General features: G+C 40.0%; 1 protein-coding gene across 1 annotated transcript in view; it reads right to left on the reverse strand.

Moving 5' to 3' along the window:
* The window catches only part of LOC124873504 (pituitary adenylate cyclase-activating polypeptide type I receptor-like), a 56,637-nt gene that overhangs the window by 14,101 nt on the left and 17,400 nt on the right, over positions 1–25,136 (reverse strand). Inside the window, exons 3-6 of the mRNA XM_047374195.1 lie at positions 11,437–11,544; positions 5,429–5,529; positions 638–735; positions 415–547 (exon numbers count right to left, since the gene is read on the reverse strand). Coding sequence (XP_047230151.1) covers positions 415–547; positions 638–735; positions 5,429–5,529; positions 11,437–11,544 — 440 coding nt within the window. The remainder of the gene's footprint in view (positions 1–414; positions 548–637; positions 736–5,428; positions 5,530–11,436; positions 11,545–25,136) is intronic.

A 25,136-nucleotide genomic window follows, 5' to 3' on the forward strand; every position in this document is an offset into this window, starting at 1 on the left:
TCCATTCTGGTTGTTTAAATAATTAATTCTAAGAAATTCAAATATTCAACTTTTAGAAACTGGAGTGCAAAATCCAACATTGATGTTTTCCTTACACCTTTTTCATGTTTGTATTCTTATGCAGACTTGGAAAACATCAATAGCAATTTCCATATTTTATTAATATTGTAGAGAAAATCTGTACTACTCTTACTCTTCCTTTTTCAGCGTTACTTCCCCTCTAAATGAGTCATAGTGCTTATGCTGATTCCTAACAGACAAACAGAAGGGACACTTACACCTCTCACAGCAGAAGAAAAGCAAGAAGTGAAAACCAAATCATTAATGCTCTCCGATATTTACTGTTTTTTTTATCTTTCTATATTTTTACTACTGGTGAGTTAATGCGCTGATAGAAATAATGGTAACACTCACGGTTGACATGAAGCAGTGGTCCAAATTTTCATCAGAGAAAAGAACCAGGTCTTTGATGAAGACAGCACTGGCTCTCAGGATGAACGAGAAGAACAGGTTGATGTGGATGTAGTTCCTGGTGCAGTGAAACTTCCTGCAGAAAAAACAAAACTTGAAAAATCTTATGTTTCCTTACTGTATGTGTCTGCAAACATTAAGACAGCAGAATATTGGAAATTGTTACCTGAAAACAGTGAAAACAAAAATGGCTGATATAAGTGAGATGAGTGAGGTAGCATAGCCAGCAGTATACAACTGTTTAAAGTTGGAGAAGTATATCGTCTGAAAGAGACAAACAAATAAAGTAAGCACATTACACTTAAGTGCTCTCCACCTACTTGTTCAATCATCAAGGAAACTGATTTAACCAATTTTTCATTTTTTCATATTTTCAGTTTGCTGAAATTCATTTCATGAACAATTTAGATACTTTAGTGAGATTTGGTGGAGATATATTACAACTTTGAGAAAAGCAAAGCTATGTTGTATAGAAAATATCAATAAGCAGGGAAGCTCTCTTGTGATACAGTAAATCTCAATAGTGTGCAAACAATCTGTTCATAAACAGTTTAGGGCCATTTTTATCAGTCAGTCAGTCAGTCATTTCTACTGCTTCTTCCATAGTGGGTCGGGGGGAAGCTGGTGCCTATCTCCAGCAGTCTAAGGGTGGTAGGCGGGGTACATTCTGGACAGGTCGACAGTCCATCGCAGGGCAACACACAAACAACCATGCACACAGTCATTCACACACCTAAGGGCAATTTAGAGAGATGAATCAATCTAACAGGTATGTCTTTGGACTGTGGGAGGAAGCTGGACTACCCGGTGAGAACCCACGCATGAATGGGGAGAACATGCAAACTCCATGCACAAAGACCCCCAGGACCTTCTTGCTGCAAGGCAACAGTGCTTTTTTTTTTTTTTAAACCGGTGTCCTGTCCGGCAGAGTAGCGCTCAGAATTGTTGTCTGAGTGCCAAGACAAAGCCCAATAGATATACTTTCACATATGGAGCATTACAGCTAATGCTTTAAAGCTCTGCTTGAAATTTATAAAAAATAAACTTTATTAGAAACTGATTTCGGATTATTTCAATTATTACGGACACGAAGACAGAAATGAAAAGAAAAAAAAAGAAGCATGAAAGAGAGGAAGGTGGGGCAAAGAGGAAAAGAGGAGAGAAGGAGAAAAGAATGGACAAACGAAAGAAGGATGAAGAGAATACAAGATGACACCCTGCTTGCTTCTACACCTGCAGAAACGTTCATATTACCAGCTTTTTTACCGAAATGTGCACGGTACTTATGAATGCGATATGTATTTAGTGGTAAATGCGGCTCAAAATAGAACATTTGTGTATCTGTCAACACCTGAATCAAACACCTGCGGGTCTGAGTGTGAGCGCGCTTGCGTATACAAGGTTTCTCCATAAAAATGTGCAATAGTGTAAGAAGCCACAAACCTGCCCCCCTGGAATAGGGACAGATACGGAGAAGATTCTAGCCACAGACATCCAAAGGCCCCCCAGAGCACAGGAACCCCAGAGAACCACCGGTGAGACTACCGCAACCCCCCCCCCCCCCCCCGAGACCCGAGACCCCAGGACATATCACTCCTCAAGCAGAGGCCAGACAGAGCCCAGGGGTCCAGGCCCCGGCAAGCCTGGACCAGTAGTGCCACCGGTAGTAAGCCAGCAAACACCAAAGCAACCAGCCCCACATACCGAGAACCACAAGTACACCGGCGGGCAGAGACACCAACCACTGGCACGTAGTGTTGCAGGGAGGAAATAGGCCCCACATTTGATGGGGGGCCCAAACAAATCCAGGAGAGGGAGCAGCCCAAGACCCAACCTGACACAAAAAACAGGCACACACAATCACAATCAAACATTCCCACCCTCATGCGTACAAATAAAAACACTCACTCACACTCCCCATACATACTCTATACTCCCAGGTCCAGGTGCCGATACCCCATAGGGGCAACCAATCCCCGGACCCAGAAGGTGGTCGCCTTCCCTCAGGGGGAGGAGACTGGCAGACCGCCCCAGCACCTGAACTTGGTCCAGGCTAGCCCGGGCTCGTGCCTAAACTTGAGCGACCCCAGCCCAGAGCCCAGCCTCCCCGCCCTCACCCCAGTCCCCAACGACCCCCATCCCCATCCGGAGAGGGGGCCATGTACAAAAGAGGGTTCTACATGGTCCAAACTAGCCCACCAACCAGAGCCGCCACAGAATAATATAGTCCCAACCCCCAATTAATTCTGATCCCAACACCATGAGCCCCCCACCCCCAAAGAACCCCAACATGAATTTCTCCACAGGGCCACCCCAACCAGGACACAGATATCAAACACATGCCCCCGAACCCAAACGCCATGAATCCCCTTCCCACAGGTGAGCTTCCTTCCCGAAAAGCCGACAAAGCAACACTCACACAGCACAAGCTCCACACACAGCACCGGTCCAAGCACCCCGTCGCGTCCCGCCCCCACCACATAGTGAGCTGCGATGGCAAGGCAAGGGCCACCACGGCCCCCACCCACAGGCGCAACAGGGCAGACACCACCGAGTACCGAGCTCACAACGGAACCCCCGACCCCACACCAAGATGGGACAAACTCACCCGGCAAAAGGTCCCCGGCTAGCGGCAAGCACTCGTGGCCAGCATCCCCCACCACGCCCCCACATCCACACAGACACCCCAAATCACTGCCACTGCAACGATAGCCCAGAGAGAAACATTATCCAGCTCAGCTCTACCACGGCAAGGCAACAGTGCTACCAACTGTGCCACCATGCAGCCCGTGCAGTTTAGGGTATGTAACAAAATTAAACATTATGAATTTTATTAAATCTTTTTCCACCTTTAATGCGACATATATTGGGCAAATAAATAAACAAATAAAGACATAAATAAATAACATTATTACCAATCCTAATCTTGTTGTATAAGTTTGCACACCCTTAAACTAATACATTCTTGAAGCAACTTCTTCATTCAGTTACAACATTTAGTCCTGAGTTCCCACCAGCGATCAGTCGCAGTGAATCTAATGGACCTCAAACAAAGTTTGGTTTGTACTCTCAGGATCATCCTGACATTTGCTCCCCTGAATCCTTAAGCTAAAACTGAGAGGTTAGTTGCCACTAGTGGTTATATTAGTGTTATTTTGGTGGTATTTTGCAAGTAAGGGCTTTCCATATTACCATAATTCATTTATGTTGAGTTTCTAGTTCATTTTTTCTCTTATTATGGTAACAGTCCTTATCTATTGTTTAGTCAGATCCTTGTGTGTTTTCGCTCTGCTTCTTCTGTGATCATTCTTTGTTCATAAGGCATCCTTCCTCAGCCTTTCTCCCCACTTAGCTGCCACTTATTCTACTGATTGCACCCACCTGCTTTTATGTCACTAATCATTCATCCACACTATTTTAGCTTCCTGGTTTCTTTGTTTCCTGCTGAATTCTTCCATTGCTGTCACCCTGGTTCCATGTCTTGTATTCCCTCATATATTTTCTCTAAGTTTCCTTCATTTTGATTATTACATCATCTCATCACCATGAGTTTGCCACTGTCATTTTTATGTTTGGTCCTCAACAGCCACATTCCAAGAAATATATATTTAGTCATATACTACTTTAGAAGGTACACCTTACTAGTACCAGGTTGGATCTCCCTTATGCCTTTAGAACTGCCTTAATTCTTGTAGACATAGATTCAACATTGTGTTTGACACAACAAGATTTTTGTTTATGTGAATCAGCACCAGTATTACATGAAGTAATATGACTGCAGTCAGGAGATGCAACAGTGGTGGAATAGGAGATTCACATCAAGCATGTGCATCACCTGTTTCACCACATCCCAAAAGTAATCCATTTGATTGACATCTGATGACTATGGAGGATAATGAAGTGCAGTGAACTCACTGCCACGTTCAATAAACCAGTCTGACATGATCCGAGCTCTGTAACACGGTGGATTATTTTGCTAGAAGTAGCCATCAGAAGATAAAAATGGATGGACATGATTAGTGTGCTATAGATGTGTCCTTGCTCTAACACACCTGAATCAAATTGCTGAATTACATTGTTCAGGTGCCTGGTTAATGAGCCAGTCATTTGATTCAGGTGTGTTGGCACAGATATTCTGCAGGGGGGAGGGGCTGTGGACAACAGATGTCTTCACAACCTGACAGAGTTGAAGGACTTTGCAAAGCAGAATTGGCAGTTCTCCTAAAGAAGACTAAATACTGAAGTTGAATAAAATGGTTCTTCAGCAAGTATCAGTTAAAGGGTGTGCACACTTGTGTGTGCACAATGTAAAAAGATTGGAAAACATTAAAAAAAATATCTGTCATAGTCAAAACCTGGCTTCTAAAGAATATACATTTGAAATCCACTGTTGAGTATTTATGTGCTATTAAAACACTACTCAACCTAAAGAAATCAGTATAACCTCAAATCATTTGTCATATTTTTCCACCCAAATTATCTTGTGCAGCCCATTTCTCGTGACTGATATTTTATTTATCTTTTTTCTCTATGTTCAGTTATGACAAATATTCAGTTGACAGCAGGGGATTCATTGTCATGAAAACAGTTTTTTTTTCTGTAAGGCCTCAGTTTGCTGTATAAAATGTCATATTTTTGTCATCTGTCATCTACTCTGTCTAATTATGACCATAATAAGAGCTGTAGTTTATAGCCAGTAATTAAATCTATAACAGCAGGTTCTCATTGTATAAGCGCTTTGAACTGAGGCACTTCCACAGTAAAACAACAGTTTTGTCTCAAATATGTGAGATATTTCAAAAATAATACTTGTCACCACTTAAAAGCACACAAAAATAATAACAAAAAATATATGTGTTCCATAGAGTAGAGGCCCAACACAAGACAAAAGAAAACAAATGCAAAATAATTTGTCCAGAATATGACAACTTCACCAAAAATACTAATAAAGACTTACCTCTGGTTCTGCCTCTATATCGTCTTCAAACTCACAGGCCTCATGGTAGTGCTGGTGGAGCTCGGACCAACCCTCCTCAGTGCAGTTCCTATAAACATAAGCTAGAAAGAGGTAACATTTTTAATTGCTTGAGATCCTTTATAGGTGGAGAAAAAGTAGCATTTAAAATCTCAACTCAGAGCAGGTGAAGACTTTGCAAATGAAATACAACAAACTTATTTACTCACCCAAGGACTACGCAATGGTAAATTTCAGACTACTGGCATGTACAGGCCCTTCTCAAAATATTAGCATATTGTGATAAAGTTCATTATTTTCCATAATGTCATGATGAAAATTTAACATTCATATATTTTAGATTCATTGCACACTAACTGAAATATTTCAGGTCTTTTATTATCTTAATACGGATGATTTTGGCATACAGCTCATGAAAACCCAAAATTCCTATCTCACAAAATTAGCATATCATTAAAAGGGTCTCTAATCGAGCTATGAACCTAATCATCTGAATCAACGAGTTAACTCTACAGGTGCCGCATTCCCCAGGTCAAGCCACTTTTGAACCAGAAACAGCGGCAGAAGCGCCTGACCTGGGCTACAGAGAAGCAGCAGTGGACTGTTGCTCAGTGGTCCAAAGTACTTTTTTCGGATGAAAGCAAATTCTGCATGTCATTCGGAAATCAAGGTGCCAGAGTCTGGAGGAAGACTGGGGAGAAGGAAATGCCAAAATGCCAGAAGTCCAGTGTCAAGTACCCACAGTCAGTGATGGTCTGGGGTGCCGTGTCAGCTGCTGGTGTTGGTCCACTGTGTTTTATCAAGGGCAGGGTCAATGCAGCTAGCTATCAGGAGAGTTTGGAGCACTTCATGGTTCCATCTGCTGAAAAGCTTTATGGAGATGAAGATTTCATTTTTCAGCACAACCTGGCACCTGCTCACAGTGCCAAAACCACTGGTAAATGGTTTACTGACCATGGTATCACTGTGCTCAATTGGCCTGCCACCTTTCCTGACCTGAACCCCATAGAGAATCTGTGGGATATTGTGAAGAGAACGTTGAGAGACTCAAGACCCAACACTCTGGATGAGCTAAAGGCCGCTATCGAAGCATCCTGGGCCTCCATAAGACCTCAGCAGTGCCACAGGCTGATTGCCTCCATGCCACGCCGCATTGAAGCAGTCATTTCTGCAAAAGGATTCCCAACCAAGTATTGAGTGCATAACTGTACATGATTATTTGAAGGTTGACGTTTTTTGTATTAAAAACAGTTTTATTTTATTGGTCGGATGAAATATGCTAATTTTGTGAGATAGGAATTTTGGGTTTTCATGAGCTGTATGCCAAAATCATCCGTATTAAGACAATAAAAGACCTGAAATATTTCAGTTAGTGTGCAATGAATCTAAAATATATGAATGTTAAATTTTCATCATTACATTATGGAAAATAATGAACTTTATCACAATATGCTAATATTTTGAGAAGGACCTGTATATACAAACGCAAAATTAAAAACCCAACATTCCTCTCATGTCTTTCCACATTATGCATAAAACTGTCTTCTGAAAGTCTTGCTAATATTTTACAAAATTCCCTTAATGGCAGCTTTCAGAATTACATGAAATAGGGACAAACTCATGGATGGCACTTAACTTTTGATCATGGCCATTGGTTCTCATTTATATGAAGCTGTTACAAAGAGTCCAAAACAATGCAGAACAATTTAGAGGCATTAAGCAAAATTCTTCCTCAAAAAACACCTCAGATTGTGATTTGGGTTGTCTATTCAGTTCTGAATATACTTTTTAATCTTACATACAGAAAAAGTTAATTCACAGCCGATCTCTCCAAGACAGAAATTAAGCTTACTGCTACTTATTTTACAAATGAATTTAAGATGAGAAAATATGCAACAGCATATGCACAAATAGACTTATAGTAGATGCAAATTCGACGATAAAAAAATTTTTTACACTTTTAGTTTTCTTCGTTCTCACTTTCTCACTATCTCATCCTTTGTGGTTAAAAGAAGGTAGCAGTGACCCAGCTAACAGCAACTATTGTCAAAACATTTTTTTAGGCCCGAGCAGGAAAACTGTTGTGATTACTATTGTAATTGCAAGAATTCTTATTATTCTTTGTTTTTTCCGTTGCGTCTTTGCGGGGCAATATGGGGACTTTGCCATGAACCAAAACACGTAAGATTTTACCCAAAATTGTCCCCCGCGTAAAATATTTGTTACGTAATGTCGTCAAACTTCTTAGCCACGTCCCCAAACGTGAGATAGGCCGAACCGTAAGTCGTAGAGATCTGAAATTTGGCACACAGGTAGAGCTACTGAAACCAAGAAAAAAAGTCTCTTGGGGTATGCCCTAAAACGCACAGGAAGTCGGCCATTTTGGGTCAAAGGCCAATTTTTGGACGATCCTATGGGGTCATATGCTGACATCATCAAAGCCACGCCCCCTGAGAACCGGAAGTCACTTTTTTTTTACTGGGAAAAGTCGCTATCTGGCTGTCTACAATCAATCAACTTGAAAGTGTGTCAGAAGACAGATAACTGGTGGGTCTAACTTCGTTTGAAGCACAGTGACTTTTCATAAAAGGGAGTTGACAGGGTGGTGCGGCGAAGTCGGACATCACGCCATGGCCATACATTTGGCTTTAATTTCCACATACATCACCTGATCTGCACCAAATTCAATGTGATTGATCCTAGTCCAGTCCCCAACAGACATCTGATGACATATTTGGTGGGCGTGGCCTAATTCGTCCACAGCACCCCCTAGAATATTTTTAAAAAATCAGCCCCAAGTCATGTTTTGACCGTGGAATCTGAAGTCGGCCATTTTGGATTGAAGTTGCCATTTTTACCCTGTTTTGGCCATTTCTAGCCCACATATCTGAGCGAACTCCTCCTACAGCTTTTGACGTAGAGGCCATGTCCCAATACCCACACTACACCCTACGCCCCTCTATGAAATGTGCACCTCTGCACCGTAACTGCAACATCAAAAAGGGCGGGAACCAGGGCTGTTTTCACAGTCTTGCTGCTAAAAACACAATTTAAAACTGCAACAAGCAATTGTTTTGAGGAGAAGAAAGTGCAGGAAGCGAAGGAGGCTTATACACCAGACTCTCGCCACGCCAGTGTTTGTTTGAAAACTAACTTCAGTGTTATGACCTACTGACTGCCCAGACTCACTCTGAACCCAGTGGTATCTTACAATGTTGAGCCAGTAAAAAAATATATATTTGTCAGCTTGCTGTCTAAAGTTTGCGCAGTTCTTATTATTCTGATTTGATTGCTGGTTACCTTGACGGTTGTGATTGGTTTTTGCTCAGAACGTTATCTGCAGCAGTGAATTGTGGGTAATATACTTCGCCGAAGTCCGCTTAGATGCGGGGTACAAAGGGGGCAGGGCTAAGGACGACTCTGGCCAAGTAGTGACCTGGTCACTATCCTGCAAGAAGAATGGCTTAAAATCCCTCCTACCACTGTGCAGGACTTGTATGTCATTCCCAAGACGAATTGACGCTGTATTGGCCGCAAAAGGAGGCCCTACACCATACTAATAAATTATTGTGGTCTAAAACCAGGTGTTTCAGTTTCATTGTCCAACCCCTGTACATTCAGAAATACTTGAATTTTAAAAACTCTTAGTCTCAACGTAGTTTGGACAGCTCGATGTCTAAATGTTGAATTTAAATAGACTGAATTTCAAGCTCTTTTCTCCCACCTTGGCCAGGAGTTAAAATGGTGGAGCTGAAATCTGAGTTCTTGAAGTTTCATGATACATAAAAAGGTTTTCAGGTACTCACACCAAATTCGTGTTTGCGGCTGAAGAAACACAGTGTTTACAATGAAATTCTAGGTTTCATGAAGAGAAAATGCCGCCTAGCTTCTCAACACAGTAGAGTGTGGGGGTTTGAATCGTGGGTGGATTTACTGATATCCAGCAGCAGAAGAGCGTAGCATGTAGACCCTGCAGCCGCAGCAAACGATTGGATGCGATTTAAGGTTTGAAGGTTGTGGCTCTGGGGACAATGCTAAAACTGATATTGCTGTGTTTAACAAGCAGTGTCAGCTCCTTACTCTTGCTCCTGGCTTTTCACTGAGCTCTTTGTGTTTCCAATTCATTTTTATTTTCTATAGAATCCCATTGGAATGGCTGGACCAACATGTGGAGGAGGAAACCCAGCAAGGTCCAGGAAGTGACTAACACTGAGTTATGAGGTCATTCACAACAACCTTTGCTTCTTGATACCTCCACACAAAGTCTTCGTTTAACTTTCACTCTTAATAATTTTTGTTTCTTGCCCTCAGTCAGAATTTCACTGCAGGAAACATGCAAGTGTATTCTCATCAACCACACTCTGTGTAACCACTCTGCTGTTGCTTCTTCTGTTGAGAACTGCTACATGACATGATAGAAATGTTAGAGTTTCTGCACAATCAAAGCATGCAAAATCAAGCACACTATTGATAATACTAATAAATTTATTTGTAGAGACCAAAAATAATGCCAAAAAGAACAGCTTTTCAGACAGAAAACACGATTTTAGCTTCAACATGTTAATGACCCAAAGCATACTGAAAACGTGATTATCAGCTGAAGGTTGATGTCTCCAAGGTCCTGTGTCAGGTCTTTGTTTGATTGTTTTCCTGTTTCTTTAAATTACTACAAAGAGCTGTTTAACTGTTGAAGAGTTTTATTACACATGACACTCCCTTTGTCCTCCTCTTGTCCAGTCATATTTTTTATGCACACATTGCATGATAACTAAATACAATAACTTTTGATTTGATTGCTGGTTAATAACTGTTTTTGACAGAAATGTATTGGACCGTTTCAACACCTGAATAGACTTTGATCTAAACCATCCCACTGTAGTTCTGGCTGTATGTTTAGAGTCTTGTCCTGATGCCAGGTCAACCTCAACTCTAGTCTCAAGTCATTTTAAGCCTCTAACAGGTTTTCTTGCAGTATTTAGCTGTATCAATTTTCCTCGAAATTTTGACCAGCTTGCCTTCAAAAAAAAAAAAAAAAAAGACCCCTAATGCATCACCAAGGTGGTGGGGATGGTTTGTTCAAGGTGATGGGCCGGGTTAGTTTTACCACACCTGGCACTTTGTGTGGTGTCATCTAACAAGAACACCTCTTTCGACACGTTTGCTGTGTCCCCTACTTGGCTTGCAACATCTTTTCTCAACCCAGATTTTCCTGTCTTCATTTAATCCTCTTATTTCCCCTGACATTCATTCATTTTTCCATCATCTCTTCTATTTCTGTTGTTTAATGCTGCATTTGTGCATTTATTGTTTTGATAAAAACAGACCAGCTGGATCAGACAGGAGTCTGGAGCAGACAGCAGGAGGGGTAATCTAAACAGTCTGTGTACACAGACAGGCAGCAGTGCACACAGAAAACTGAGCAGTCTTCATAAACCACCCAATGAAAACACAACATAGTCCTGGGAGACCCCCAAAATAACATGGCAACCTTCCTGGGCTGTGCTTGATTAATGGATGATCAGAACTGACCATAATGTTAAACTTAAACTGGATTCTGCTGTTTTTGTTTAACAAAACAATAAATTCTGTCTCACAATGACAAATCGTTGCAGCTTTAGGACTAAAAAAAAATTCAAGAAGAGAAAAAAGCAAGAAAATTAAAGATCAGCACAGCTGCTGACAGGAATATTAATTTGCACTGTCGCTGACCGGAGTATTTCTGCAGGACTCAAAATTAAAGCCAGAAAGTAAACAGCTGACATTTGTTTCTGAGTACATTAGTTGCTTTAGCCCTCACAATATAACGAGCAACAGTACCATTGCAAAAAAAGAACAAAAACAATGAATTTTTATCATTTACTGAGTAAATGAATACAAAACAAATTTTAAGGCATCAAAAAAAAAAAAAAACTTTGATTAAAAGCAATAAATCTCTGAATGTTAGTTGTGGCCTTTGTGTCACTGCTGATGTTTTGATGGAACTGATTTACCTTGGTTATCAGCAAACAGCTGAGAGACGTTTGCACATGAGACCCTGACCACCTGTCCCACCTCGGCCCGGTACCAACAGCGAATATCATCCCAAAAGGTTGGGCAACCTGTGAAAACAAGTCAAAATTTAATACACGTTTAACAGGGTGACTGCACTAATGTATTCAGAGACGACATACAGGTCCTTCTCAAAATATTAGCATATTGTGATAAAGTTCATTATTTTCCATAATGTCATGATGAAAATTTAACATTCATATATTTTAGATTCATTGCACACTAACTGAAATATTTCAGGTCTTTTATTGTCTTAATACGGATGATTTTGGCATACAGCTCATGAAAACCCAAAATTCCTATCTCACAAAATTAGCATATCATTAAAAGGGTCTCTAAACGAGCTATGAACCTAATCATCTGAATCAACGAGTTAACTCTAAACACCTGCAAAAGATTCCTGAGGCCTTTAAAACTCCCAGCCTGGTTCATCACTCAAAACCCCAATCATGGGTAAGACTGCCGACCTGACTGCTGTCCAGAAGGCCACTATTGACACCCTCAAGCAAGAGGGTAAGACACAGAAAGAAATTTCTGAACGAATAGGCTGTTCCTAGAGTGCTGTATCAAGGCACCTCAGTGGGAAGTCTGTGGGAAGGAAAAAGTGTGGCAGAAAACGCTGCACAACGAGAAGAGGTGACCGGATCCTGAGGAAGATTGTGGAGAAGGGCCGATTCCAGACCTTGGGGGACCTGCAGAAGCAGTGGACTGAGTCTGGAGTAGAAACATCCAGAGCCACCGTGCACAGGCATGTGCAGGAAATGGGCTACGCCGCATTGAAGCAGTCATTTCTGCAAAAAGATTCTCGACCAAGTATTGAGTGCATAACTGTACATGGTTATTTGAAGGTTGACGTTTTTTGTATTAAAAACACTTTTTTTTTATTGGTCGGATGAAATATGCTAATTTTGTGAGATAGGAATTTTGGGTTTTCATGAGCTGTATGCCAAAATCATCCGTATTAAGACAATAAAAGACCTGAAATATTTCAGTTAGTGTGCCATGAATCTAAAATATATGAATGTTAAATTTTCATCATTACATTATGGAAAATAATGAATTTTATCACAATATGCTAATATTTTGAGAAGGACCTGTATTAAACCAATCATATTGTATCTCTGCAGGGAAAGAGGTATGAAGCTCTAAATTTAGAGTGAAATACTCCAGCTAAATCACTATTGACCTATAGGATAATGTCAATTCATCACTGTTGAGTAATATTAGATAAAATTATACACAGATCAAACAACATAAAGCTTAGATTATTGGACTGTTAGTTTAACTTGTGTTTTCTACATATATTTGTTTGACCTAAGAGTTAATGTTCTTCTCCTCAAAATAAACAGGACTAAAAGAGCAGGACATTTTGATCTGAAGCCACAGCTATGTATGGTCATTAAAAGGCCAAGAAGGGAAAGGGGATTTTCTATGTGCCAGAACTCTTATGTCATCTTTAAAAATGCCTCAAAATATGTGAATATTCAGATCAAGAACAAAAAACAGAATTATACAGAATTATACATGATGGATTATACATGATGGGATAGGGGGAAATGATATAAACACTGGCTTAAAATAAAAGTTTCATTCTCATTCAGAATCAAAACAGTTAACTCAATAACTTTCACCTCAAATCAGGGGTGAAATGTAAATGTACAAGCATTTAGACATACAAGGAAACACAAAGGGTGCAGACAGTTGTACTAAATCCTGTATAGATAATTAAACCTAAAATATCATATAATTTACCTGCAGCTTGACATGAAAGCATTCAATAGGGCTTTATTGCCTCAGATTGTTTTCAATGATATTCTTTAAAAACATCTGGAGAATTGTAGTCCTAATTTTATAGCCTCTTAATCTGATATCTTAAATTGCCCTTTTGGGGGGAAGGCAGCACCCACCTCTGGATGCACAGTTTGAGCTACAACAGATCTAGGCATATTAGACTCCATATAATTACTCTTACTTTAACTTACTTACAAAAGTGTACTTACACTTTACTTTTATCAACTCACTAACACTAACACTAATACTGCTCTATATTTACTCTTATTTACTCTTACTCTCACTCACTTAAAACTGTGCACTTATATTTATATTATATTGTAGATATGTTTGTACTGTTTAATTTGTACTGTATTGCACCGACTACGCCAAAACAAATTCCTTGTATGTCCAAAAACGTACTTGGCAATAAAGCTTTTCTGATTCTGATTCTGATTCTGATTTGTTCTTTACACTTACTTTCTTACACTTATCCTTACATACCTTTTTACCTTTACCTACCTTTTTATACTTACCAACACTAACTTACAATTTCTTACTTATATTTACTTCATTACATACTCACCAACTTCCTCTTATTTACTCATTTTAACTCATTCAAACTTTTCTTAATTTGAACTTATTTGCCTAAACGTAATTACCATTACCTTTGCATACTTAGTAAAACCTGTCTCCACTAATTTAGTTACACTTTACTTATTTACTTACTACTACTAATTTGTTTCCTACACTTAATTTCCAACACTTGCTGTTAGTCCTCTTCTTCTAATTACTTACACTTAAAGTAGCTTACCTCTACATTATTACTTTTACTTACTTAAACTTATTTTTACATACTTACTTATCTTTACTTACATTCACTCCTACTATTTACTTTAATTTACCTACACATACCCATACTTACAATACAAGTTACAATATTTAGACTTACTGACGTACGCTTTATAACTTGCATTTTGTTTTATCCTCTTACTTATACTTACTCTTACTACCCTAACTTACACTTCTGCACTGCGGCTACTGGTTGGTTCTCCCGGGGCTCCCGTGGTCCGGGGGTCCTCGGATGCCTGTGGTTCCGACCTCCTCCATGTCTGCCTCGGGTCCTAGGGGGGCAGGACCCGAGGCAGACATGGGTCCTGCCCTGACACCCGCTATTGAATATTCTTTTGGAGAAACCTTATCCACAAGCGCGCTCACACATACACCAACAGGTGTTTGGGCTTGGCACAATTCTGAGTGCTCCTCTGCCAGACATGGCAAGTTTAAAACGTTTTAAAAATATATATATATCTATGTGTCATGAAGTGCAGTTTTGGAGTAAGATCCAAGTGCAGATAGGAGCATGGGATGAACATTGTAAGGATTTATTAATGAAACAGAAACAGACATCATACATCATACATCAGTTTCTGTGAGGACATGTGTGTGCAGACCAAGACTTTCTGCACCTTTGGGAACAACAAGCCATGGTTACACCTCAGGAACCTGCGCAGGGATAAGGAAGAAGCTCACAGCAGTGGAGATTGGGCGTGGTACAGGCAGGCCAGGAACAAACTAACAAATGAGATCAAAGAAGCCAAGAGAAACTATAGTGAGAAGCTTAAGAACAGCCTTTCTACTGGTGACGCTTCGGCTGTATGGACCGGTCTTAGAAACCTGACTGCCTATAGGAGTCCCCCCACCCGTCCTGAACAGAGTCGTCTCCTGGCCAACCGTCTGAAGAGATGGTCTTCACACATAGACACTGTTCGAAAGAAGGCTCCACAGAGACTGTACTTCCTGAGGCAACTCAAGAAGTTCAACCTTCCACAGGAGCTGCTGGTTATCTTCTACACTGCCATCATTCAGTCTGTCCTGTCTTCATCCATCTCAGTGTGGTTTGGCTCATCCACAAGACAGGACAGGTCCAGACTGCAACGAATAATCAGGACTGCAGAGAGAATAATCAGGGCTGACCTTCCCTCCATCCAGGACTTACACAGGTCTAGGGTCAGGAAAAGAGCTGCTAAAATCTCTGCAGACCCCACACACCCTGCATATAAACTGTTTAGAGTTTTACCTTCAGAGCACTGTTCACTAAAACCAGCCGCCACAGAGACACTTTCTTCCCCCAGGCTGTTTCTCTGTTGAACATTCAATAAAGTACAAAACAACAGCATGCAGATGTTGCAAATGCACCTTTTTATTATATATGTGTATATTGTACATTGTAAATTTGTATATTCTGTAATGCAAAAACAGGACAAAAGAGCAAAGTGTACCGGAGTCAAATTCCTTGTTTGTATCTACGAACTTGGTAATAAAGCTGATTCTGATTCTGAAAACTTCCTAAAACAACACAAGGAGAGGAGAACATGGAGCACGGGCATAAAGAAAGTCATATCAACAGAAAAGATAACAGGCATGGGAACGAGGAATATAAGGAGGATCCAGGAGGATTTACACTGAGGGAGATATGGGTGATGACACTAGACGCAGGTGTGTGGCAATCAGAGGATACATGGAGCAGCTGAGACAATGTGAAAACAGAAAACTAACGAAGGGGGACCTACTTAACCTGAAAGGAGCTGACCAGAGAAGATTCTAAATGTACAAAAGAATACAAGTATGAACTAAGAAACTGAGAAACGAGGAATAACTAATAAGGCAGGAACTACCAAAGAACACAGAAATTAATAGAAAATAGCAGGGATAAGACACATAATGAACAACGGGATGGATAAGAACAAACACCTAAGGATTATAACACTTGGTCTTTGCTGACTGACTTGTTACACATTTTTAATTGTATTTCTAGACGTAGCCCCTATAGTTCTTCAGAATATTTTCTTGTTTTTCATCTTCAAATCTTTGACAACTATCCTGCAGTGCTGACATTATAGGACCCTGTCTTTAGGGTAAGGGAACATTGGATAAACATTCTGTGTGGTCCAACAAAAAGGCAAGCACCTTATCAACTTTTTTTACACAACGCACTTAACATTCTATGAGCGACAGACATTTTTGACCTTGAATGCACCTTAGTCCTGCAGTACCAGCTAATGAATCATTTTCCTGGAACAGAAACTCAACTCTCTGATGTTAGTTTTCATGGGGTTTCCCTCTGTCTGGAAAAGGCGAAGGGTGTTTGATTTTGTGACGTTCTCAGCCCTCCTCTCTGCCCACGCTTCCTCTCCACTTCCTCTCCACTGTCGCTCACATCACATGGCCAACGAAGCCTCTCCCTGCAGACCCTTGTGCTCCGGTCGAGAGAGTGTTTGTGATAAGAGATGGTGGTAATGAGGTGCCGGACTCAATCCGCCATCTCATCGTCACATACATTAAAGCTCCTCAGCCCTGCGTCAATTAAAACTGCCGCACAGAGAGAGGCAGCAACACTCATTCATAATGAAACACAGTGTTTGGCTGCTGTGGCAGCTTCTCCTGCCAAAGCTGTGAAGAGGAAGACATCTCGCAGGATAAACGAGGCTTTGAACTCTTTTTTTCATTTATGTTTTCCTCTCAATCATTCCTGCAGATGACATCTTCATTTATTATGTGTTATACAGACTCAAGATGCAGTACCTTTATGTATTGTTAAATGCTGTAATGTTGACAGATGTCCCCAACAAATTGGGACTTCATTTAAATGGACACAGTGTTTATTTATGGCTGTATAAAGGTTTGAAGAGGTGATTCAATTCAATTCAATTCAAAGATACTTTATTGATCCCCGAGGGGAAATTAGAAGGGGAAACAGTTCCTTCTTCAGATGCTCATTAAAGCAAAACAATCAGCATTGTAGTGGGATTAAGCAACGGGTGAATAGACAGCATCTCATTACATAGTAATGGCTGTCATTTTGTTTTGTTTACAGTAAATAAACCTGAGCAAAATACCAGTAACTTTTAGCATCAGACACAATGCTTAATGATCAGTGGTCTGTGAATAAGAATATTATCTAATGGGAATGACTGAGTTTAAACATACATAAAAACACACCTTTTAAACTGAGTTTAAATGCAGCAGAAATACCATGACATAACAGCAAACTAAAAAAGAAAACCATAAGGCCAAAAGACTGTTTGCCAAGTCGTCGACTATGAGCTGACAACAGCCTACAGGAACCTTTTTATACTTTTTAATGTATTCATTTTTATTTTTGGCAGCTTAAAACATAATCCAAAACATCCATTTAACCATCTTCTACCCCTTAATACAAGCCTACTATAGGGCAAAATCTCCACAGCAAGTCATGGGATTGCTGTGAGGCTTTGTTTCCTGTGGGACCGTTCCCAAAAAACTTCACAGGACATTCAGAATAAGTTGTTCCAGATACCCAAACAAACTCAACAAGCTGCTTTCAGTGTGAAAAAGCCACAACTATCAAATAGCTGAGTTTATACTTAATACCCCCATCACACCATTAAAATGCTCTCACATCACCTTCCTAGATTTCTTTAAGGTTTTTACTAAATGCTACAGATAAAATGTTCAAACATGTTTAATTAACACAAATTTAACACCATCAGGAATTTAAACTTAAAAAAGTGATTAACTCCTTAAATGGCATTTTTCAAAAAGTGTCAAAAACAGAACTGTAAGTATTCCAGCGCGTAAGCTTTGTGTAAGCTTTGCAAACAAAAGCAATAAAATGATAAAGACATCAGTCCTTATTAACTAGAGTTTATATTCATGTTTGACAATCAGCTTTGTCTATGGGGGAGATGTCCTGAGATGTCTGCTCATTTCTGTCTGGCATCTATATATTTTTGCATCGGTCACTGCAGACTAATGGAAGAATCTCTGCAAGAGACCTGTGACCTCCATCCAACTTTTACTGCCTCTCAACACAACTAAAATTACAACTCCAATTCCAATGAAGTTGGGACATTATGAAAAACAAATTAAAACAGAATACAACAACTTGTAAATCCTGTTCAAGCTATATGCAATTGAATAACACTACAAAGATGTTCAAACTTGACAAATATACAATAAGCATTTGGGAACTGAAGAAAAGGATGGTTGAAGCTTTGTAGGTGGAACTCTTTCCCATTCTTGCTTGATTTACATCCTCAGCTGCTCTACAATCCAGGGGTTCCGTTGTCATATGTTGCACTTCATGATGCGTCACACATTTTTTGAGGCGACTGTGGCTCAGTAGGAAGAGTAGTCATCTTGCAATCAGAAGGTTGTGGGTTCAATTCCAGCGTCATCCTGCCATATGTCGATGTGCCCCTGAGCAAGGCACTTAACCTCAAGTTGCCTACCAATCTGTGTATTGGTGTATGAATGTGTGAGCGTTAATGAGTGCGATTGGGTGAATGTGGCTCTAGTGTAAAGTGCTTTGAGTGGTTTGTATGACTGGAAAAGCGCTATATAAGTTCAGTCCATTTTACATTTTTAATGGGAGACAGGTCTGGACTGCAGGCAGGCCAGTCTAGTTTCCACGCTCTTTTACAATGAAGCCACACTGCTGTAACAAGTCCAGAATGTGGCTTGGCATTGTCTTACTCAAATAAGCAGGGATGTCCCTGAAAAAGACGTTGCTTGGAAGATGCCATATGTTGCTCCAAAATGTGTATGTACCCTTGAGCATTAATGGTGCCTTCACAGGTTACCCACTGACTCACCCCTATAACATCACATATTCTGCCTTTTGAACTTAGAGCTGATAACAATCTGGATGGTCCTTTTCCTCTTTGGCCCAGAGGACACGACGTCCATAATTTACAAAAACAGGTCAGACGACAGCACACTTCTCAGATAAACTCGGGCCCATAGAAGCCGGTGGCGTTTCTGGATGTTATTGATATCTGGCTTGCGCTTTGCATGGTAGAGTTTCAACCCACACTTGTAGAGGTAGTGATGAACTGTGTTAACTGACAATGGTTTTCTGAAGTGTTACTCAGCCCACGTGGTAATATCTGTTGCAGAATGATGTAGGATTTGAATGTAGTGCTTCCTGAGGGACTGAAGGTCACAGGCATTCATTGTTGGTTGTCAACCTTGCCAGTTACATGCAGAGATCCTCTGAATCTTTTCATGATATTATGGACTGTAGATGATGAAATCCCCAAATATTTTGCAATTGTACATTCAGAAACATTATTCTTAAACTGTTGGACTATTTGCTCATGCAGTTGCTTACAGAGTGGTGAACCTTACTCTATCCTTGCCCATCCTAGCCTTTCAGGGATGCTCATTTTATACTCAATTATGACACTCGCCTGTTTACAATTAACCTGTTCACCTGTGGAATGTTCCAAGTGTATAATGTTTTCAATTGCATATAGCTTGAACAGGATTTGAAGGGTTTGTATTCTGTTTTTATTTACATTTTACACAAATTTAAACTTCATTGGAAATGGGCTGATAGATGTTATTGGAGTTTTTTCTCCCTCCAACACTGTCTTGTTTTTATTTTTTGAAAACAAAAATTCATTTTCATCAGAGTTATTATAATTTTAAATCCATTTTTAATTAGTTTCAGTGTAGTTTCATTCCAAAATTAAGGATTTTGTTTTTTAATATTTGTTATAGTTTTAGTCAACAGAATTAGCACTTCTGGAGAGGACACTAGAGCACAGTAAACTCACTTTAATATTCAAGAAACCAGTTTGGGATAATTTGATTTTTGTGACATATTCAAATTTCCTACTGAAACTACAGAATGTGAACAGTGTGGTCATAAAATGATGGATATTCCTCAGTTGTTACTAAAAAGTCAAAAGTGTGCCAAGAAAATATCGCCCACATCAGCACACCATCACTAACAACTTGAACCACTAAAAGTAGAATAGAATAGAATAGAATAGAATAGAATAGAATAGAATAGAATAGAATAGAATAGAATAGAATAGAATAGCCTCAGAGTGGGGGAAATTCAGGTGTGTCAGCAGCAATGTAAAAACTATAAAAATGCTTTACCTCCATTTCAGACCATACCAAGTGAACACCACACATGAAATCAAAACCTAGTAAACCAGAAAACATTTTCTAGTCTATTATGGTGTAATTTTGCTGAGTTTTAACTGGCAGGAGCAACACCTGGTGTGGCCTTTTGCTCCTGCAGCCCATCTTCTTCCAGGGTCAGTGTGCTACTGTTGCCTTCTATAATCTCAAAGGTTTCCCATTCCCATAACAGAGGAGACCATTCTTTGTGCCAAACATATTCTGAGTATTTCAGAAACTGCTCATCAACAGAGATGCTCACACATAATTATCTTTCAGGTGTACAAACACCCGTGCCATTTTGAAATCCATTTAAAACTATTCACCACCCAGATGATTGGTTTGAACATCAAATCGTCAACAGTATACGCCTTAATGTATTCTTGTCTTTTTAAAGCACAGTGGGCATCTAAAGCAACTTACTGGTTTGTTTTTCTTGCTGAGGGCTGTGAAAGGTCAAACCTGGCTGCACAGTATTAAAGTAATTTATCTGTCTCACCTGCTTTATTGTGACATTCAAGGATTCAACTGTCTGACATTTCTGTATCTGATTAAAAAGAAAAAAATACATCTGCCACAACTTATGAAGAAAGATTTGTCATTCTCGAGGATAGACATGAAGGGGAAGGAGTATTATATTGACCAAATGTCAGCCTAAATTGAAGGCCTTTATTTTCTCCTCAAGGTTTATCCCTTCTCTAAGAAAACCTTTGGCTCAACGCTTCATTTCTCAGTCTATTCCTTGTTCAATAAAGCACAAGTACACTAACAGCTGTAATAGTGTTACAAATATTACAGTAGTGAAGCCCTACTGGGATGGATAAAAAAGTAAAATCCCTTTATAACCCTTGTTATGCGATACAGAGCAAAGAATGGTAGATCAAGGGATAGTTGGGAGATATTAAAGATTAAAGCTTGGATCAGAAATTTTGTTTGTCACTTGTTATAATTTAGTAACATTAAGGTTTTTATTAAAAAGTTTCTGAATGAACAGGGTTTTTTGTTCACCTGAATTCCTATCTTTTCCTGCCTCACAAACCAAGGCAGTAAAATCTTCCACAGGACAAATCACTGAACAGATAAAACAGAAGAAAATGTCAAAACAAGTGTACTTAAACTCCTTCCAAGAAAAAGGGTGAAAATAACAGACTTTCACTGAGGCATACAGCACACTGTACAGTCCTTGGGAAAATAATGTGTTCTTGAATGTCTATACAGTCCAATCTTACTGCAGGCATTTTATTTAAAGTGGAAAGATGCACAAAGGTTCTACCAAGATAAATATTTACTGCCTTTCAACATGGGAACAATTATATAGTCATTCCCAAAGTATCTGAAGCTCATTATTCTACGCTGAAAAAGATTATTTACAAGAGGAAAACATTTAGGACAGTGGCCAATCTTTCAATTTTAAAGCAAAAACTTCAAACCAACTGTCAACCATGATGGTGGAGGGAAAAGTAATTTGGGTTTCTATTGTTGCTGCCATAGGACCTGAGAACCTACAGTTATTGAATTGACCATTAGGTCCTCTTCATACTTAGGTATTCAAGGTAAATGTGAGCCCATTTGTTTGACATCAACTGAACAATGATCCCAAACACAGCAGCAAATCTACAACAGAATAGCTACAAAAAAAGCAGATTAAGGTGTTACAATGGTCCAGTCAAGTTCATGACCCCAACCTGATTGGAACACTGTGGGACCTTATAAGAGCTGTGCAGAAATTAAGATATACAAATCTCAATAAGATGAAGAAATATTGGTATGAAAACGGCCTCATATAAAGTCACACAGTAAACAACTATTACATATCTTATTGCTGCCTAATAATATGTGTTTATCCCTTTTGTGTTTTTGACTGTCTAGAAATTCCTGCCAATTTGCTCTTAAGAAAACACCACAATATCATACGTGTTGAGTCTTACAGTCTCTGGTTGTGTGGTTTATAAAACAACAATACACAACACAACATAAAAACTCATTGAATTCTGAGTTTCTTGATAAATATTTGGTATTAAAACCAAAATTACACGGAGAGGGAAAAAAAACTACCAACATCTGCATTACGGTCAATTTACTGCAGCGGTAAACAGTGATTCTTTGTACTAGTAATTAATTGTGAAAATGGCAGCAGCAACTGACCTGAGAATATGAAGAGGGCAGAGCAGTCGAGCAATGTAATGATCTGTGAAAAGGCCAGCAGCAGAAAGTGACAGCCACATGGAACCTGGCAGTAACACACAAACATTCACATGGGGACCTGATGCTCATTGTTAGTGGAATAATGAAGATGGAGACATAAAAACAGCCTTTTTGATTTGCCAAAGAATCATTGCTTCACCATGTCTCTTTTACTGACTTTCTCAACTGTGAAGCGGTGTCCTTTGTTGCATTTGTAAAGGCGATTAATACAAAACAAGAATGCCTTTTATCCCCTCTCCCATCAGTGGATGGTGACTGTTTCAATTAACCTGGAATTAAAAAGGACCAAAGAGGCCATAAATTGTTATAACTGTTATTGTTGAAGTGTGGCTTTCACTTGGGCCTTGGGACAGTGGAACAGATTGTTACCCTGACTTAGTTGCTAAGGGGGTCTTCAGAGTTTATAATCCAGTCTATGTGTGTTTTGTAGTTGTGAAGAAGGGTAGTGCTGAGGGAATATGGAGTGTTAGAGTTGCTTTTACACTAAATATGATCTTTGTGTGACCAAAGCAAAAGCTGTGACTGCATTCTCTACACAAATTCAAGATTGTTCCCAGGTCAGTTTTAAATCCACAGAGATGCCGTTTTTGTGTTTTATGGTGAGGGTGATGAGGGTGTCTGGAGAGTGAAGCTCAGAGTTAATCCATGACCTTCACGTCCAGTGGAGTGGTTTGCTACAGAGTGTGGAGTTCGGGGATAAAACCCAGCTCATCTGAGTTTGAGGCAATGGTTCTCAACAAGAAAACAGAGTGCTCCCTCTGGGTTGGTGGAAAATATCTGCTTCAAGGGAAGGAGATCAAGTAGAGTTCAATGCCAAAATTATTTGCTCATCAGCCCTTGCACACATAGGATATTAGAGATATTTAATTTGTAGTCCATAGTGTTCTTTGCAGTGATACCAACTTCAAGTCTTGTGGAAGTGCTTTCCATAAGGTTTATTTTTGGAATTTTTGACCATTCTTCCAAAAGCTAAAATGTAAGATCCGACATTGATGTTTGACAAGAAGACCTGATAATTCATCCCAAGCGTTTTCTAACCCATTGAGGTTTGGGTGCTAAGCAGACCATTGAAGTTCTTCCTGACCAATCTCTTAATTGGCTTTGCTTCTTTTGCACTGGTGTGCAGTAACGTTGGATCAGGAAGAGGCTATCTCCAAGCTGTTTCCAAAACGTTGACAGTATGAAATTTTCCAAAATGTCTTAATAGTTCCTTTCACTGCAACTAAGGAATCATGCCCAACTTCTGGCTGAGTTGTTATTGTTCTGAATCGTTTCCACTTTGTTCTAATACCACTAACAGTTGACTATGAAATATTTATTAGTGAGGATTTTTAGTAGTGAGAGCAAGCCATTCTTTCACAAATTTTTGTAGAAGAAGTCTGCATGTTTAAGTGCTTATTTTTAAATACAGGTCCTTCTCAAAAAATTAGCATATTGTGATAAAGTTCATTATTTTCTATAATGTAATGATGAAAATTTAACATTCATATATTTTAGATTTATTGCACACTAACTGAAATATTTCAGGTCTTTTATTGTCTTAATACGGATGATTTTGGCATACAGCTCATGAAAACCCAAAATTCCTATCTCACAAAATTAGCATATTTCATCCGACCAATAAAATAAAAGTGTTTTTAATACAAACAACGTCAACCTTCAAATAATCATGTACAGTTATGCACTCAATACTTGGTCGGGAATCCTTTGGCAGAAATGACTGCTTCAATGCGGCGTGGCATGGAGGCAATCAGCCTGTGGCACTGCTGAGGTCTTATGGAGGCCCAGGATGCTTCGATAGCGGCCTTTAGCTCATCCAGAGTGTTGGGTCTTGAGTCTCTCAACGTTCTCTTCACATTATCCCACAGATTCTCTATGGGGTTCAAGTCAGGAGAGTTGGCAGGCCAATTGAGCACAGTGATACCATGGTCAGTAAACCATTTACCAGTGGTTTTGGCACTGTGAGCAGGTGCCAGGTCGTGCTGAAAAACAAAATCTTCATCTCCATAAAGCTTTTCAGCAGATGGAAGCATGAAGTGCTCCAAAATCTCCTGATAGCTAGCTGCATTGACCCTGCCCTTGATAAAACACAGTGGACCAACACACAGACACGGCACCCCAGACCATCACTGACTGTGGGTACTTGACACTGGACTTCTGGCATTTTGGCATTTCCTTCTCCCCAGTCTTCCTCCAGACTCTGGCACATTGATTTCCGAATGACATGCAGAATTTGCTTTCATCCGAAAAAAGTACTTTGGACCACTGAGCAACAGTCCAGTGCTGCTTCTCTGTAGCCCAGGTCTGGGGAATGCGGCACCTGTAGCCCATTTCCTGCACACGCCTGTGCACGGTGGCTCTGGATGTTTCTACTCCAGACTCAGTCCACTGCTTCCGCAGGTCCCCCAAGGTCTGGAATCGGCCCTTCTCCGCAATCTTCCTCAGGGTCCGGTCACCTCTTCTCGTTGTGCAGTGTTTTCTGCCACACTTTTTCCTTCCCACAGACTTCCCACTGAGGTGCCTTGATACAGCACTCTGGGAACAGCCTATTCGTTCAGAAATTTATTTCTGTGTCTTACCCTCTTGCTTGAGGGTGTCAATAGTGGCCTTCTGGACAGTAGTCAGGTCGGCAGTCTTACCCATGATTGGGGTTTTGAGTGATGAACCAGGCTGGGAGTTTTAAAGGCCTCAGGAATCTTTTGCAGGTGTT

Source organism: Girardinichthys multiradiatus, chromosome 9 (assembly GCF_021462225.1).
Source record: "Girardinichthys multiradiatus isolate DD_20200921_A chromosome 9, DD_fGirMul_XY1, whole genome shotgun sequence".
In the NCBI taxonomy this organism is placed as follows: domain Eukaryota; kingdom Metazoa; phylum Chordata; class Actinopteri; order Cyprinodontiformes; family Goodeidae; genus Girardinichthys; species Girardinichthys multiradiatus.